At 38.9% G+C, this 19,777-nt stretch overlaps 2 protein-coding genes across 2 annotated transcripts in view; one reads left to right on the top strand and one right to left on the bottom strand.

Annotated features, from left to right (window-relative positions):
• The window catches only part of LOC126475481 (folliculin), a 162,523-nt gene extending 154,224 nt beyond the window's left edge, over positions 1 to 8,299 (bottom strand). The window contains exon 1 of the mRNA XM_050103379.1: positions 8,171 to 8,299. The gene's annotated coding sequence lies outside the window, so the exon portion shown is untranslated. The remainder of the gene's footprint in view (positions 1 to 8,170) is intronic.
• Positions 8,300 to 8,700: 401 nt separating this feature from the next.
• LOC126475480 (armadillo repeat-containing protein 8-like) overlaps positions 8,701 to 19,777 on the top strand; it is a 129,193-nt gene continuing 118,116 nt past the window's right edge. Inside the window, exons 1-3 of the mRNA XM_050103378.1 lie at positions 8,701 to 8,854; positions 9,072 to 9,145; positions 14,905 to 15,119. Coding sequence (XP_049959335.1) covers positions 8,828 to 8,854; positions 9,072 to 9,145; positions 14,905 to 15,119 — 316 coding nt within the window. The 5' untranslated portion in view covers positions 8,701 to 8,827. The remainder of the gene's footprint in view (positions 8,855 to 9,071; positions 9,146 to 14,904; positions 15,120 to 19,777) is intronic.

The raw sequence follows: 19,777 nt of genomic DNA, 5'->3' as shown, positions 1-19,777 counted from the left end.
CAAAATACCACAACACACCTGGCAGTCTCCCACATTTTTGGAACCACTGACTAAGATATTAGGTATGTCATTCACCAATTATCTGATGTCCCATGCCCATTACAGGTTTTTTCACATGGCATGCAGTTGAGGTTGTGATTTTCCCAGAGAGGGTTGTACCTGCTTGTAGTCTTTGTTAGTACTGTACCATTGTACTGCAGTAACCATTTACTTCAGTACAGGATGCAAGCTGTATGTATGTTTCATTATTAGTGTGTTGCTGTTGACCCTGGTGAACCACACTTTTGCAGAATATGCCGACATGATGTTACTGTACGGTGAAGCTCGATGCAATAACAGTGCTGTTCATCAGTTGTATGCAGAGCGTTTTCTACACTGCCAGGCAACTTCACAGTCCCTCTTTGCTATGGTATGCCAGTGGGCCTTGGAGATGGGTACATTAATCGCCAGTAGGGCTGACTATGGTGGTGCCACATACCAGAGTTTGAAGATGCTATGCTCCATACAGTGGAAGAGAATGTGATGACGAATACTGGAAACATAGCAGGTACACTGGACGTGTATCACCAAACTGTCTGGAGTGTTCTGCATGAGCAGCAACTGACCCATACACCCCCCCCCCCCCCCCCCCCCTACCGAAGGCACAGGCAATGCAGCTACAGAACTTTGCACCAAAAGCCTACTTCTGCAGGTGGTTTCTTGCACCACTGTGTGAATGAGCTCAGCTTCCCACGGCAGATCCCTTACGCAGATAAAACAGAATTCATCAAGGAATGTTTTCTCAATTCCCACAAGCCATGTTTGGGCTGATGAAAACCTGCATTCTGTACAGGAGCAATCCAGTCTGAACATTTGGGCAGAGTTCCCACATGAACTTGTGACTGGGCCATCATAATGCCACCACATCTCACAGGGGTTGTGTACACGCAATCCCTTAAATCCCTTATGGTCTCTTGGAATGTGTGCCACTGCATGTGCGTCAAAACACTTGGTTCCAACACAATGGTGCACCACCTCATTTTTGACATATGGTCTGTGATCATCTGGACCAGTTATTTGGGAAACAGTAGGTAGGGCGTGGTGGTGCATTTGTTTGCCTTGAACATTCTTCTGAAATGAATCCACAAGACTACTACCTGTGGAGTCACATGGAATGCTTGATTTAAGAGGACGCTGTGGCATCTGAGGAAGGCCTACAGGTGCGGGTTATGGCTATGGTGGATGCTGGTGGACCAGGGACTCATGATCGTGTATACCGGAACATGGTATGGAGGTAATGTATGTGTGTTGACGTCAGCAGCTGTCACATCAAGCCATACTTGTAACTTAGACAACGAGCAGCAGGAATCAGAGGGCAATATGTGTTGTGATGTGGTATTTTGCATGTAGCAGAAAAATGGTACATTTCTCAACATGAGGTCTTACGCCTAACTGACCTATCTTAGCCCCCATTACAAATACTCGAAGTACGCAATGGGAATTTATTTACAGTCAGTATAACAAAGTAATCTTCATAAGATGGATGTTATCAGTACTTTATACAACTGGTGACATGAATCTTCCCGACTTCTTAAAATACCATTTGATTCCTAAGAATCTCATTTATAGTTATAGTGTACCACCTGGTACACAGCATGGAATGTAATCAAACTGTTGGTAAAAGAGAGAGCTGTTCATACTATTGCTTCAGAGAAAATAAAATTTCCTTTAAATTACATGAATCTAATAGCATTACCATCTATAACTCACTAATGTGACATGTATATATCTGTGATGTTATGGTCTTTAGTCCAGAGACTGGTTTGATGCAGCTCTCCTACTCTATCCTGTGCAAGCCTCTTCATCTCTGAATAACTACTGCAACCTACAACCTTCTGAATCTGCTAAGTGTATTCATCTCTTGGTCTTCCTCTATGATTTGTACCCTCCACGCTGCCCTCCAGTACTAAATTGGTGACCTTTTGGTGACTCAGAGTGTGTCCTATCAACAGATCTCTTCTTCAATTCAAGTTGTGCCACAAATTCTCATCTACCCAATTCTATTCAGTGCCTCCTAATTACTTATGTTATCTACCAATCTAACCTTCAGCATTCTTCTGCAGCACCTCATTTTGAAAGCTTCTATTCTCTTCTTGTCTAAACTGTCTATTGTCTATGTTTCACTTCTATACTTGGCTACACTAAATACAAATACTTTCAGAAAAAAACTTCCTGACACTTATACTATACTCGATGTTAATAAATTTCTCTTCTTCAGAAACGCATTCCTTGCTACAGCCAGTCTACATTTTATATCCTCTCCACTTCAACCATCATCAGTTACTTTGCTCCCCACACGGCAAACCACATTTACTACTTTAAGTGTCTTATTTCCTAATCTAATACCCTCAGCATCACCTAATTTAATTTGACTACATTCCATTATCCTAATTTTGGGTTTGCTGATGTTCATCTTATGTCCTACTTTCAAGACACTGTCCATTCTGTTCAGCTGCTCTTCCCGGTCTTTTGATATCTCTGACAGAATTACAATGTCACTGGCAAACCTCAAGGTTTTTGTTTCTTACCCATGGATTTTAATTCTTACTCAAAAATTTTCTTTTGTTTCCTTTACTGCTTGTTCAATATACAGATTGAATAACATGGGGGATAGGCTACAACCCTGTCTGACTCCCTTCTCAACCACTGCTTCCCTTTCATGTCCCTCGACTCTTAGAACTGCCATCTGGTTTCTGTACAAACTGTTAATAGCCTTTTGCTCCCTGCATTTTACCCTTGCCACCTTCAGAATTTGAAAGAGAGTATTCCAGTCAACATTGCCAAAAGCTTTCTCTAAGTCTACAAAAGCTATCTTCTAAGATAGTCGTAGGGTCAGTATTGCCTTGCATGTTCCAACATTTGCATGGAATCCGAACTGATCTTCACCAAGTTCTCCTCCTACCAGTTTCTCCATTTGTCTGTAAAGAGTTCGTGTTAGTATTTAGCAACCGTGACTTATTAAACTGATAGTTCAGTTATTTTCGCACTTATTGACACCTGCTTTCTTTGGGATTGAAATTATTACATTCTTCTTGAAGTCTGAGAGTATTTTGCCTGTATCATACATCTTGCTCATCAGATGGAAGAGTTTTGTCATGGCAGGCTCTCCCAAGGCTATAAACAGTTCTAATGGAATGTTGTCTACTCCCAGGGCCTTGTTTTGACTTAGGTCTTTCAGTGCTCTGTTAAATTCTTCACACAGTATCATATCTCCCATTTCATCTTCATCTAAGTCCTCTCCCATTCCCATAATATTGCCCTCAAGTACATCACCCTTGTACAGACCCTCTATATACTCCTTCAACCTTTCTGCTTTGCCTTCTTTGCTTAGGACGGGTTTTTCATCTGAGCTCTTAATATTCATACAGGTTGTTCTCTTTTCTCCAAAGGTCTGTTTAATTTTCCTGTAGGCAGTATCTATCTTAACCCTAGTGATATGTGCTTCTATATCCTTACATTTGTCCTCTGACCGTCTCTGCTTAGCCATTTTGCACTTCCTGTCTATCTCATTTTTGAGACATTTGTATTCCTTTCTACAAACTTCATTTACTGCATTTTTATATTTTCTCATTTCATCAGTTAAATTCAATATCTCTTCTGTCACCCAAGGATTTCTACTATCCCTCGCCTTTTTACCTACTTGATCCTCTGCTGCCATCACAATTTCATCTCAAAGCTATCCTTTCTTCTTCTACTGTATTTCGTTTCCCTGTTCTTGTTAATCGTTCTCTAATGCTCTCTCAGAAACTCTCCACAACATCTGGTTCTTCCAATTTATCCAGGTCCCATTTCCTTAAATTCTCACCTTTTAGCAGTTTCTTCAGTTTTAATATACAGTTCATAACCAATAAATTGTGGTCAGAGTCCACATCTGTCCCTGGAAATATCTTACAATTTAAAACCTGGTTCCTAAATCTCTGCCTTACGATTATATAATCCATCTGAAGCGTACCAATGTCTCCAGGACTCTTCTATGTATACAACCTTCTTTCATGATTCTTAAACCAAGTATTAGCTATGATTAAGTTATGCTCTGTGCAAAATTCTACCAGGCAGCTTCCCCTTTCATTTCTTTACCACCAGCCATATCACCTAGTACTTCTCCTTCTCTTCCTTTTCCTATAATTGAATTCCAGTCCCCCATGACTATTAAATTTTCATCGCCATTAACTATCTGAACAATTTCTTTTATTGCATCATAATCATATATTTCTTCAATCTCTTCATCATCTGCGGAGCTAGTTGGCATATAAACTTGTACTGCTGTGGTAGGTGTGGGCTTTATGTATATCTTGGTTACAATAATGCGTTCACTATGGTGTTTGTAGTAGCTTATCTGTTCTCCCATTGTTTTATTCATTATTAAACCTACTCCTGCATCACCCTTATTTGATTTTGTATTTATAACCCTAGATTCACCTGACCAGGAATCTTGTTCCTCCTGCCACCAAACTTCACTAATTCCCACTATATCTAACTTCAACCTACTTATTTCCCTTTTTAAATTGTCTAACCTACCTGCCCGATTAAGGGATCTGACATTCCATGCTCTGATCCTTAGAACTCCACTTTTGTTTCTCCTGATAATGAAGTCCTCCTGAGTAGTCCCTGCCCGGAGATCCAAATGGGGGGCTATTTTACCTCTGGAATATTTTGCACAAGAGTACACCATCATTATTTAACCATATATTAATAAAGCTTCATCCCCTTGGGAAAAATTATGGCTGTAGTTCCCCCTTGCTTTCAGCCGTTGGCAGTACCAGCACAGGAAGGTAGTTTTGGTTGATGTTACAAGACCAGATCTGTCTATCATCCAGACATACATAGATATATCCATATAGACATATTCCAATCTAACATATTCCAATCTAACATATCAATCAGTTTACCATCATGACGAAAATTAAGTGAGAGATCCTACCAGACTCATTTAGGTGGAATGAAATGCTATGACATTACATAAACTCAGCTAAATATCTTTTTCTGTAATAATAACAAAACAGCCAGTTTTATCAATTTTGTGTCATAAGTTAAGATCAGTCTTCTCTGTTAAAGTCAGTCTCTCTCACTGTACTTTAGATCCATATATAGAATACAAGGTGCTGTACTTGACTCGATACCCATTCGTCATACTATAGTAAATACTGTACACTTCACTAAGTAAAAACCCTCTTGAGCTATGCACACTTACCCACAATTTAACAATTTCATGGAGCCTTTGATACGACCTAGGGCTATGGAAGTTGTTATTTTTATATTAAACGCTTGAGCATTGATATTAGAAGTAAACTGGTGGCTTGAAAATTCTTAATCCCATTACATTATCACTGTACAGATAATATACTAATACACAGAGGGGGGAAAAAACTGATGAAATAATGAAAGAAACGAAAGAAAAAAGGTGTCTGCTCATGGCTTTTAGTAAAAAGCATCAAATACTTCACTGAGTGTTGAAGGTTAAAATCAGAATATTGCTTTAAATAGGTACATGCAGGTAAACATAAATACACTATGCAATATCATATACAATGGTAGGCTACATCATGGAAGATGGAACTCATGCTACAGGAACAGGGTGCATGTACATTTTATTGTAATGTTTGTTACACAACAAACAGAATAAACATAGTAAAAAATGGGAAGCCTGGAAGTCAATGATAAGTATAACAGACAGAGAGGAAATAATAAATAGGGTGTAAACTTCAAAATATTTAGGTGCCCAAATTGATGAGAACTTAAACTGAAAAAAAAATAATAATATTTTTATTGTGTTCAAACATTATGAATTACCTCAAAGACAATGATCTCAAGACACACAGTCAACACAGATTTAGAAAACATCATTCTCGAGAAACACAACTAGCTCTTTACTCACATGAAGTGTTGAGTGCTATTGAAAGGGATTTCAAATTGATTCCATGTTTTTAGATTTCCAGAAGGCTTTCGACACTCTATCTTACAAGCAGCTTGTTATCAAAAATTGTGTGCTTATGGAATATCATCTCAGTTATGCAAATGAATTTGTGATTTCCTGTCAGAGAGGTCATAGTTCAGAAACAGTTGACGGAAACGCATCAAGCAAAACAGAAGTGATTCCTGGCATTCCCCAATGTAGTATTACAGGCCCTCTGCTGTTCCTTATCTGTATATTTGTTTAGGAGAGAATCTGAGTGGCAGATGGGTTGGGTTGTTTGGGGAAGGAGAAAAAAAAAAACAGCGAGGTCATCGGTCTCATCGGATTAGGGAAGGATGGGGAAGGAAGTTGGCATTGCCCTTTCAAAGGAACCATCCCAGCATTTGCCTGGAGCGATTTAGTGAAATCATGAAAAACCTTAATGAGGATGGTCAGATGCGGGATTGAACCATCGTCCTCCCGAATGCGAGTCCAGTGTGTTAGCCAGTGTGCTACCTCGCTCAGCTGAGCAGCAGTCTGTTTGGTTGCAGGTGACACTGTCTTTTGTCACTTAGTAAAGTTATCAGGTCAAAACAAACTGCAAAATGATTTAGAAAAGATATCTATAAGAAGCAAAAATTGGCAATTGAAGCTAAATAATGAACAATGTGGGGTCTTTAACATGAGTGTTAAGAGGGATCCATTAAACTTCAAACACATGATAAATGAATCAAACCTAAAGGTCATAAACTCAACTAAGTACCTAGGAATTACAATTACAAACAAATTAAACTGAAAAGAACACACAAAAATGTTGGGGGGGGGGGGGGGGCTAACCAAAGACTGTGTTTTATTGACAGAACACTTAGCAGATCCAACAGGTCTACTAAAGGTACTGCCTGCGCTATGCTTGTCTGTCCTCTGTTGTAGTATGCACAGAGTTAACGGAGTACATTGAGAAAGATGGAATAAAGACAGCATGTTTTGCATTATCGATAAATAGGAGAGAGGGTGTCTCAGATAAGATATAGAATTTGGGGAAGCCATCATTAAAACAAGGGCATCTCTCGTTAACGCAAGATCTGTCCACGAAACTTCAATCACCAACTTTCTACTCCGAAGGAGAAAATATTTTGTTGACACCAACCTACCCAGGGAGAAATGATCACCATACTAAAATAATGGAAAGCAAGAGTTCACACAGAAAGATACAGGTGTTTATTTTTTCTGCATGCTGTTTGAGAGTGGAATAACCCGAGAGTTATTGTGAAGGTGGTTTGATGAACCCTTTGCCACTCACTCACGTGTGATTTGAACAGAATTCATGTAGATGTAAGTCATCTTTGAGAAAGGAAGTCTTCACTGCTCAAAACCGTGCTGTAAGAATAATAAGTGGTGCTCACCCACGATCACCTTGTAGACATCTTTTTAAGGAGTTAGGCTTTCTAACTAGTGCTTCACAGTATACTTATTCCCTCATGAAGTTTACTGTAAATAATCCACGACAGTTCAAAAGGAACGATGAAGTTCATGATTACAATACCACAAGGAAAAATGACATTCATCACTCCACATTACGGGTATCTTTAGAATGAAAAGGGGTGCACAACGCTACATCAAAAATATCTGATCATTTACCAAAGATATAAAACGTCTGAAAGACAGAAAAGTGAAATTTGAAAACATGCTTTTCTATAGAAGAATTTTTATTATTGCAAATTATAAAAGGTGATGGGCAGGAGTCACAAACTCAAGTTTGCGTTTTTAAAATAAATAAAGCTCACATATCATGTGGCAATATTTAAAAATTCATTTTCGATGTCAATGTAAAACGACTCGTTCCACATCATTATGATTAATCATGCAAAATGATTCATGGAACATGAAATTAACTACCGCGTAATCAAGTAAACTTGAGATAGAGCACAGACGCTACCTCAGAAATCGTTGATGAACAGCTGAAAGAGTTGTGCCATGAGAGAAAGTGTACTGCAACGAATAAACAACAGAGTGCTGTCATCTCCATCAATTATATTCATAGGAAGCAATGATTTTTTTTTGTTATTTTCAATGTACTTGCTGAAATGCTAATAAAATACGATTTGAATCTGTGTATTGCTACAGCCGCAGCCACGATTTATTGCGATGACAGATGTGTTGCAAATAGCCGTACTTGTAAGCAGCATAATCTATGTCACATACACACTCATATCACATATGAATAAGATAAATACTTACTGTCACTATAGGATAAACGTGAGACCAAAATGAAATAACGCAGTCCTCTGCAATATTCGATGACAACACAGACGCACAATATTTTGTTTACGTTCTCTCTGTTGACAAAATACGATTATTACTATGCACTTACTATGAAGATTGTTCACTTTTCTTGTAATCGTGAAATTATTTTAATTGGTATTTCCATTCTCCAATTTGACAACCATAAAGTGAGTGTTAGTATGTCAGTAAATAACATTGTTTGTTTTCAACTGTAAAGTCCGTATCAATAAGATAGTTACGTGCTTCTTCATTACATAGAGGCGTCGACCTTCGTTAAAATATGTATAACAGGGGTCTATTACTGGATTTTTATTATTCATTATGACAGTCCATATTTCCTTGAGTTTCTCTGAGAATTTTGACCACCAAAGAACTAAATAGTCTATGTTGGTACTCGTTTTTCTACAGCCAAGCAACTGACATTTTGGTGGTAGGAATCCTCCTTTTTAGCAGTCATCACTGGCGGCCGTGGTCGCGGTAAACACTAAACAGGTTCAAAGACATCTATGGCAGGCGTATTATCTCTGAGATGTAAGGTGACAGTTGTTATTTAGGTTATTGAGGGATCTAATGTGATGAAACTGCAATACACGAGAAACAAAAATATTTACAATGGTTACCGCTATGCATCCATTCATGGTACTTACTTTCGCCTAAGACTACTTGCTTTGCATTTTGATACCGGCACTTATAGAGCTTAACCTCACTTTTTTTGCACAGTTTATTGCTGCCCGAACTGATAATTAAATTTACTGAATTGAGAGTAAATAAATTTATTCCCCATAAATGCATCCTTCATCCAGAGGTAAACAGAGAATTGCAAGTCCATAATTTGCACAAAAATTTTTGGTTGCAGGATGTTGAGAGTTCTCGGTCGTATATTGACGAGTTGTATTCCGGTGATGCTGAGAAGTGTTTGCAGGCAATCGTGTAAGTAATGCCAACTAGCATAACGATAATGTTGTTAACGCTTCATAGTAATGCCTCCTCTTTTTAAACAAAGTCATTTATGGCATAGTTTACGCATCCCTTATGTTCTTCTGCTGATTAAATTGGCAACAAGACTGTGACTGCCAGTAAATAAAGTGTGGAATAAGCTGCGCTTGGGGCAAATTGGGGAGGAAACATTCAGCACAATCACTAAAAGAGAAAAGTGACTATTGTCACCAGAGTTTTGTAATGATTGTTATTTGTAAATCTGTCATCCCACAGCTACAAAGATAGCATAGATACAGTGTATTCAGTCATGATTCAGCCCGTTCTGTGTAACTCGATAAATACTGATAAAATTAGCGGCAGTTTTAATTTTTTTTTATTTCTCATCTGATCTGTTAGCGCATATTTAAAATCTGTGACGGGAATGGGTAGCTATGCATTTTTTTTTAAGTGAGTGAAATGATTTTACCTTTTTCACCTTTTTCCAGCATGCCTACATTCATAAAGTACACGCTATTGACATAATTTTATTTAAAACAAATGTTCACTTATTCACCACTAAATATAAAATCAGTAAATTTCCATATAGCAAATCTCTAAACATTGTTCAGTTATGTGTAATAATAATTGGTACAGCTCAATGGGTGCTTATGAACCTCAGCCATCAACTTCAGTAGTATAAACAGGATTTCTTTTTCATGTGTAAAACATATACAGTTTGTCAATGTTACTAAATATAATCTTTAAAATATTTGCATTATTTGCAGGCTCAGAAGTACTGCATAGTTAACAAGAATATATTATAAAGGTGGTGTTTACAAATTATTTGTACAATTGTCTTTAATATACAATGTAAAATATAATATTGTCTAAGAGGTTTACTATTGTTAGTTGGAAAAACAAAATAATGCACTGAATGAAATACCTGTATGTCCAAGTATGCTTTTGGCCTGTTCCGTGCTTCACTTATACATGTTCACATCAATTATATGACTAGTCTAGACATCCTTGATGCACACTGTGGAATATGTCACGTTTGCAACAGATTGAAGTGTAATTATACAGTATAACTTCAAAACAAGCAAAAATGACCAGTCTACTCAACTGAACACGTTGTCAAGACACTATTGGTAAGTGGGACAATACTCACATATTGGTCCTCCTGGTGTTAGGTGTGTTCAGTGTTAGTAAAGATTTGGAGGCATGTAAATGTGGTGCAATGTCTCAGTTATGTGACAGGATCCCATTTCAAGTTGAGACAATGATAGGAGGAAGCTACCTAATCATAGTGTGTAGTAATAAATGACACTGGACTATCCTAAAGCATCATGTTATGATGTCATTAAGATAACAGACATCCCTAATTCGAGCTTAAACAGTATGGCGACCATGATGTCACTCATAACACATTACAGAAGCGTCCAATTCCACCCGTCTGCTTTGATCCATGACGTCACAAATATGGCGGAAACGACCATACACCACGTTTCCAATATGGTGCCTATGACTTCATTACATAAACATGACAACAAACACGAAAATACATCGAAAAACCAACACACATACGTTCCACAAAAAACCTAATCACACTAACGGGACAACTGTGGGAAACTGGGAGTTTTTGGGGACAAACTAAAAAGAAACACACGCCACTAAACCAAATGACAAAAACGATAAAATGAACTGACCACAACCTTCCCAAAATCAACTAAAAATAATATCCACTGGAATCGAACACTTCCCTTGACCTAAATAGATCAGCAGAAACTACCGATACCAAATCGTGAAACCCAAAACTATAACCTCGTCCACAATCATCACTACCTCAAAAAACACAACAAAATTGGAATGGAACACTTCCCTTGAGCTGTTATCCCTACGACATCTCCACATATAGCCGTCCCTGATCTGAGACTCATTTCTTCACGACACACTGAACACTTCATAACTTCAGCCAACAGGCTGAATAGCTGAAGAAATTTTATTAGAGACAACGCACTGTCCTCCATCATTGCCGACAACCGAAAACGGTTGACTTTGTCAGTCATATCCACACCTACCAAAGACATAAACAAAGCGATTTACCAAAATTGACACACGACGAACAACAAAAAAAAAACTACAATAACATCGACATAACAAAACCAAAATTGTTAACTCACTGAAAAATATTCCACTGAAAGCAGTCACCACCAATACCACAGATGTGCAATGCTACCACGCAAATGAGCACCATATGCCACATAACATGCTAACCATAAACACACCACCAAAGAGAACCACTGACAACAACAATATGCAACCTAGAAACATGCCATACACACAAACTAAACCAAAAACATCACATAACACATAAACACACCACCAGGGAGCACCACCGATCACATCAAAACGACACCTACAAACACGCCACTCTCACAAACTAGACTCTGCCCCATCATGACACCACACACCACAACACCCTTACGTCACGGGTCAAAGCAGACAGATGGGATCAGACGCTTCAGTTGACCCCCAAACAGGCACAAGTAATACAAAAAATTTAATTACAAAAACAGCATGAAAGTAATCGGACAACAGACAGGAATTACAGGCTTTTAGGTGCAAACAAAATAAATGTATGAAAATCCTGGTTATAAAGATATACCAGAACAAGTACTTAATGCAAAAATGAAGCAACTGAAACCCTCAGCAATCAACAAAATCACAATACCATGAAATTTCACTTGACTTGTAGCTCAAACAAATTCCATGATACCATGAGCCATCACATAGCTCCAAAACCCAATACCGGAAATTTCAGTTGACCTATGTGTAGCTCAGATGAAATCCACGGTACTGCAAAACCATACACATCTCGACAAATCTGGCACCTAGCACTTACCTATATAGCTGGAACTCATTCCAAGGTACCAAAAAGCAAAATTCGCTCATACAGCTAACATCAAAAACCTGATCTCAACAATATAGGTAAAACAAATTCCACAGTATCTACCAATCACAATCCAACATAATTGCCAACAACCAACGACTCAACACAAATTTGTAAAAAATTCTATTAACACTAATTTCGATGGACAAAAAACACACAATTATGCACGTAAACACACATTCCATGTATACAACAATTTAAAAAAAGTAAAACCTTAAAAGCGTACTTACCAGCCAAATTCAGCTGGCACACAAGTATTGAAACTTCAAAAATGATACATTATCAGCACAATCTCTCAGACGACTAACCTAGACTTCTGAAGCCAGGAACACCTCCGGATAGACTGCCATTCGTTATCCCACTGACAATGCCACATATGCGTACTGGCCTCTGCTCGGAGATGTAGCGACTTTGGTCAGTTTCATTCCTTCACCACAAACATAAAACTTCACATACTCAACAATTAAACCATATAACTATAGGATTTTAATCATGATCAGTATGTTATCACCCATTGCAGTATGCAGCGACCTAGTTGTGAATTTCGTTGTCATGTCCATAATGAACAAAAAACGAAAAGTTAAATTAAATCTCCAACTATAAACAACACAACATACCAATAAATCCAAAGCCAAAATATAATATATTGCCCACATTCGCTAACAAACCACCAGAAATCTTCCAATGTATTCCCATGAAGAGTCTTCAAGAAGTCCAGTGAATCAGTAACGGTACTCACAAACAATTTGGAAACATAAACATCCCACAGTAGGGAGTTCCACTGTGTACTCCAACACGCACTTTGCACCACAATCCATTTCAAATACATTGTGCCACCATGATGTCACAAAACCCAACAGTTATGTTGCCGGTGAAAGGAGACAGGGAGTACCGCAGACTTTGATTAACCCTGCCAGTCAGATATGTATTTTAAAAATTACAGCCAGAGACAGTCATTACGTCATGGTGCTCACAGACGGGAATATGTACTATGATGCAGAATCATTAAAAATAGTAACTCAAAAGTGTCTAGCAAACCTGTAGTTACACCATTGTCCTGTATGTTTCTAGGTAAAACACGAACAGTACTAGAACATATAAAATACACATGCTGTCAGCTTCAGACTTTGATGCATCCAACAACAATACTGCACACTGGAGCAGCACCACATCATCTTTTCAGATGAGTCCTGGATCCACATACACCATCATGATGGATGTATCACTGATGAGAATGAACGTTGCCAAATGAATGATTTGTGAACTCTGGCCGCAAGTTGAAACAGCTTTGAATGACATAACCATATCTGTCTTCCAATCTCAGCATGCCCATCCAGGTTGGAGGCATTGTTGCTGCCAGGAATGTTAGCTGACATTGTGAGAAGTACTATTAGGTAAAGAACACAATCACCTCTGATTCACATAGCTGGTAATGTGGACAACAGACATTCATTTCTGACATGTTAAAGCTGGCAGCTGTTCCATATCTTTGAGGTCTTTGTGATATTATCTTTCAACAAAAGAATGCACGTTGCCTGGGCCGTCCTGAACTACCTCAGTATGGAGGGTGTTTGACTGTTGTCCTGGCAGCACACCCTCCAGATCTCTCACCATCTGATTGTGGGCTGCTGGGAGACTGGAACATTATTGCTTACCACCACTACGATTTATGAACTCAGGCCAAAAGTTGAAACAGCTTGGAATGACATAACCGTATCTGTCTTCAATCTCTGCACGCCCAGCCAGGTTGGAGGCATTGTTGCTGCCAGGAATGTCAGCTCTGTGTACTAAATTTTTCATGTCCTATCCCCCAAATCACCTATAGATTTAATCACATATTCTTCCTGCTTTACTATATATACATGATAAACAAATTTCTGTTGTTTGCTATCCTTCCTAGTGTTGTAATCTTAATGTCCAGCAGTGTATATTATGGAAGCTAACTTCTTGGAGGTCAGTGATTATATCATGATCTTCAGTTAATTCTTAATGACTGGTGATCATCATCACATCATTAGATATGTGCCATTTAATTTTCTTACACCGACACAGAAATTTAGACCTGAAACTTCACCCCAGATCAGAACTGTTGGCTGGACCAGGGGTTGAACATGAAACCTGTGCCTTTTGTGGTTTGTGGTTCTTGCTTGGATAACTCAGTCAATTCTGCACTGATTCAACAGAAAGACAGAGGTTCCAGCTTTGAGTTGTGGTTTAGCACACTGTTTTGATCTGTTAGAAAGTTTTAAATCAGTGCTCACTCCACTGCAGAAAGAAAAATACATATGCTGTGCACACACACAATTATGTATTTATTTTTGTGGGGGGTTGCTTGGAGCAGAGGAATTGGCAGAAGCCATTTCTTGTTGACTTACCTTTGGTTAGTACCAACCTTAGTGAAGAATACTTTTTGTAGTAGTGTTATTAGTGATATTCTGTAATTTGTATCAGTAAGATTTCATCTTTGATTATACAGAACATTCCATGTCATTTTTGCCATTTTTGTCATTGCAGAACAGAGATACATATCTGTTTCTTTTATAATCTGTTTTCTATGCATCCATACAAGAGTAATGTGACTGATACAAGAGTAATGTGACTATGAAGTGGGGATGAAGCAGATGCATTCACAGCACCCCCATGAGAAGTGACAAATTATTGTGTGTGCACTGTTGACATTCTGCTTTTTTTGTAATGTATATTTTAGTTATGTAATTTATATGTAAGCCTGTTTCTCTTTTCTGTGAATTGTTGCAGCATGCCCTTTATGGTTGTTTAAATTGCAATTCTTGTTTCTATCTAAGCTCATTTATTTATTTAGATGTCTTAAGAATTCTGTAATTGGAAGCAACAAGCAGAAAGGAAATGTAATATCCCAAGGTGTGGTGCCACGCCTGCTGCAGCTACTGGCTGATGCAGCTATACCAGTACAGATAAAAATTGAAGCAACTATAACTTTGGGTTCATTAGCAAAGGGAACTGAAGATCATATTAAGGCTCTTATTGATCTTGAAGTGGTCCCAGCTCTCATAAATGGTAAGTGTCACTACAAAGCAATCTGAAATTTGAAGGTACAAATGTGGGGTGTGCCGTAAGTCCGTTATCACTAGTAATCCTCGTACTTTGTTTTGTCTAGTGTAGTGGTAGTCAGTTGTCAAATGGACTATTGTGTGATAGGCATAAGTCACTTGACACTAGTAATTTGAGATTATGATCTTTGTTGTTATGTGAGAAACAATGAATAGAAAGTTAACTACAGAGCAGCATGTATTTGTTTTTTCATAATTACAGTGATGTTTGTGATTTGCTTGTGGGACTTCTTCCAAACATCCATCCTCCATCTTGATAAGGTATTTGTGAATATTTGTGAATTAAATGTAAGATTTGAAGACTACATTTCCCTTACACCAAATAAATACAGTTTCATTTACAGATATTTTACGTCTATTTCTAGTATACAGAACAAAGGGGGAAGCTGACAAATAAGTAGATTTACCAAAATCTTTATTGGCATTTTCTGTAACATGAAATGTTTTGTAGGCAATGATGTCTCTGTCCACAAACGCTTCAAGTCCTGAAACATTCGGAACACCACTACCTCCTCGTACAATAGCTACAGTAAACCATCCGTTGCCATGCGTAAATGTATCATTAGTGTCAATGCTGAAATTTAGTTTACATCCACAAAAAACAGCCGGTCTGTCTAGCAACGAGTGTGCAGCGACAGACTTAATAATATTCTTCTTCTTGTCTGCAGCTGAAGTAGTCATTTCAACATCTTCCACAGTTTTATATACTGTTGGCCTTGCGCGACGTCGGAGCCTTCTATACCGCATGGCTGTGCAGTTGCTTGTGCGACAGCAGCAGCGCGTCTGATCACGAAGGCGGTGACGCTCGCTTACGTCACATGGCGATAACGGCTAGCGGCTGGGCGGTTGCGCAATCGGCGGCGCGCCGCGCCGGGCAGCTACTTGCTGTGGCATGCTCTATGCGTTGCAGGGGGGGGGGGGCTGCGCCCCCCCCCCTGACCCCCCCTGCCAAAAAGAAACATCCCAACCTAACCTCAGTCGGGCTACGCTACAGATCAATAACCGGGGGGGGGTACCGGTCAATAACTTTATTTATGAAAATACATTGTACAATCACCAACAAATTTAACATATTCACAAACTCCTTTTCCCTTACACCAAATAAATACAGTTTCATTTACAGATATTTTACGTCTATTTCTAGTATACAGAACAAAGGGGGAAGCTGACAAATAAGTAGATTTACCAAAATCTTTATTGGCATTTTTTGTAACATGAAATGTTTTGTAGGCAATGATGTCTCTGTCCACAAACGCTTCAAGTATTTATGAAAATACATTGTACAATCACCAACAAATTTAACATATTCACAAACTCCTTTTCCCTTACACCAAATAAATACAGTTTCATTTACAGATATTTTACGTCTATTTCTAGTATACAGAACAAAGGGGGAAGCTGACAAATAAGTAGATTTACCAAAATCTTTATTGGCATTTTCTGTAACATGAAATGTTTTGTAGGCAATGATGTCTCTGTCCACAAACGCTTCAAGTCCTGAAACATTCGGAACACTGTGCAAGATGTTGAAATGACTACTTCAGCTGCAGACAAGAAGAAGAATATTATTAAGTCTGTCGCTGCACACTCGTTGCTAGACGGACCGGCTGTTTTTTATGGATGTAAACTAAATTTCAGCATTGACACTAATAATACATTTACGCATGGCAACGGATGGTTTACTGTAGCTATTGTTCGAGGAGGTAGTGGTGTTCCGAATGTTTCAGGACTTGAAGCGTTTGTGGACAGAGACATCATTGCCTACAAAACATTTCATGTTACAGAAAATGCCAATAAAGATTTTGGTAAATCTACTTATTTGTCAGCTTCCCCCTTTGTTCTGTTACTGCAGAAAACAGTGTTCTACTGCAGAAAACAATCTTAATGTTGTTGCACAAGGTTTCATGTAATCACTGACTAAAAGTTAAAGCAAAATGTGCAAGGAGTATGGAATAGTGAGAGCAAGCCTACAAAGGATTCAGAGAATGCTGAAAGTGAGACCATATAGGCCTACTTTACTTAAAGTCCTAAATGAATATGATTGGACAGGCATACAGAATTCTGCAAGTTGTACACAATCTGACAAGAAGGTGATCCCAAGTTCTAGAAAAGTGATTTTGTGTACAAGGGTTGGAACTTTAATAGTGGTAACTATTTATTTAGAGCTCGTACAAAATAGGTAAGTGTCTCAAAGTTTTATTGACCTTCAAAGTAGTCAGCAGCATTGTGTATAACCTCTTGCCAGCAATGTGGAAGTCGTAGGATACTCTTAGCAGTGCCAGTTGTGTTGACAGTTCGAGCGGCGCGGTCTGTTGCCCAACGAATTTGTAGCAGTTCTGAAGCGAATGCCGTGAAGTGTTTCCTTCAGTTTAGAAATTGAGTTGAACAACTTACAAGGGCTTAAGTCAGGGGAGTGCAGTAGGTGGTATAGCACTTAGCAACCCCATCAGTCATACAAATTAGTAACAGCTTGCACTGTATGTGATTGAGCATTGTCCTGCAAAATGATGGTTAGGTCCTGCAGAAAGTGTCATCACTTCTGTATCTAAGCTGGTTGTAGGTTGTGTTCCAAAAATGAACAGCATAGAGACAGAAGTGACGACACTTTCTGCAGAACCTGACCATCATTTTGCAGGACAATGCTCAATCACATACAGTGCAAGCTGTTACTAATTTGTATGACTGATGGGGCTGCTACATGCTATACCACCTACTCCACTTCCCTGACTTAAGCCCTCGTAAGTTCAACTCGATTTCTAAACTGAAGGAAATACTTCACAGCATTCACTTCAGAATGGCTAAAAATTCGTCCGGCAATAGACTGCATCGCTTGAACTATCAACACAACTGACACTGCAAAGAGTTTCCTATGACTTCCACACCGCTGGCAATGGGTTATACCAATGCTGGTGACTACTTTCAAGGTCAGTAAAACTCTGAAACACGTACCTGTTTTGTATGAGCTGTAAATAAATAGTTGCACTATTTAAGTTCCAACCCTCGTATATGACTGAAGTGGCAAGTGAAAAGTTGTGCCAAGGCCAGGAATCAAACCCGGGTCTGCTACTTACTTGGCAGGTGCATTTGCCACAAGGCCACCTTGGCACACCAGTTCACACAACTGCGTGGATTACCCTGGCACGTCTCCCTCATTGATCCAAATTCTTACTGCTGCCCCAGTCTGCTTTAAATTCCACTTTACACACAAACAGAATTGCTAAGGCTCTCCATGTTCTGGAATACCACCTCCAGCATCAAACATACAGATGAAATGACCCAATTTCAGAGAGTTTACTGGTCTCATAAAAATATGATTTTGTGTGTATAGACTGAGGTGGTGAGTGAAAATTTGTACCAAGGCCGGGAACTGAACCTAGATCTCTTACTTACTGAGGTGCTATTCCAGAACATGGAGAGCCTCAGCCATTCTGTTCATGTGTAAGGGGAGATTTAAAGTAGACTGGTGCGGCAGTGAGAATTTGGATCGAAGAGGTAGGCAAGCCAGGGTAATCCATGCAGTTGTGTGAACAGCTGTGCCAAGGTGGTTTGATGGTTAACGCACATACCTCATAAGTAGAAGACCCGTTTTCAATTCATGGCTTGGTGCAAATTTTCACTTGCTGCTTCAGTCTATATACATAAAATCATATCTGTATGAGACCAGTCAAGTTTCTGAAATTGTGTCATTTCATTTGTATATTTTACAAAAGCGTTATTTAGAGTGATGAAGCAATTGTTAGTGTGAATGGTAGAGTGAGCAGACACAGCTGTGTCTGCTGGGATTTGCAGATCCACATGTGGTGATGGGGACAGACTTAAACTCACATGGTGTGAGTGTATTAGCAGGCATTTTCAGCAGTGGGTGAATCAGACTTTTTTTTAATAGTATTGTCAGTTCTGTAAATTATGTACATATGCTTCAAGAACTATTGCTAGAACTGGAAAATAGTCCAATTTTTGAACATCTGGAGCTGGTTAAGGGAAGGATATTATGGCAACAAAAAGAAGTGTATCTGCGTCATAGAGTTTTTGTGAGAGACTCTAAATTAAAACTTTGATGAAAGGATTGGCAGATGGGGTGTTGTTGAGGGCATGAGAGTGTGGTGCAAAGTAATGCCTCCAAATCTTTTATTCTGTTCTTAGTATCGGTGAAGGTGTTACACATGATGCATATTACTCAGTTGACTTTCCCACTTCACAGACGTAAGCTGCAACCCTCTGCCTCTAGAGGGCTCCAAATTGTAGCATGGCCATAATGAGAAGTTCATCCACACCTGGAGCACCCTCTCCTTGAGCATGACAGCACCAGACCACACATGAGCGGTGTGACATCCACAACAGTCCAATGCCTTGGGCTCACTGTTGTCACTCATCCTCCACACAGTCCTGACTTGGCTCCATTGAATCGTCCAAAACTTAAAGAACATCTTTGAAGACTTCACTTTGTTTGTGATGAGGTGGTGCATGCAGAGGTGAGGTTGTGGCTCCATCAACAAAGTCAAACATTTTACAGTGATGGTAGCAACAAACTAGTCTTTGACTGTTGAGAAATAAAAAAAATTCTTAGGCATTACTTTTCAGCACTCCCTCATATTTACAGTATCA

Source organism: Schistocerca serialis, chromosome 4 (assembly GCF_023864345.2).
Source record: "Schistocerca serialis cubense isolate TAMUIC-IGC-003099 chromosome 4, iqSchSeri2.2, whole genome shotgun sequence".
NCBI lineage: Eukaryota > Metazoa > Arthropoda > Insecta > Orthoptera > Acrididae > Schistocerca > Schistocerca serialis.
The sequence above is the reverse complement of the archived record's forward strand: the minus strand, read 5'-3'. Positions and strand labels throughout refer to the sequence as shown.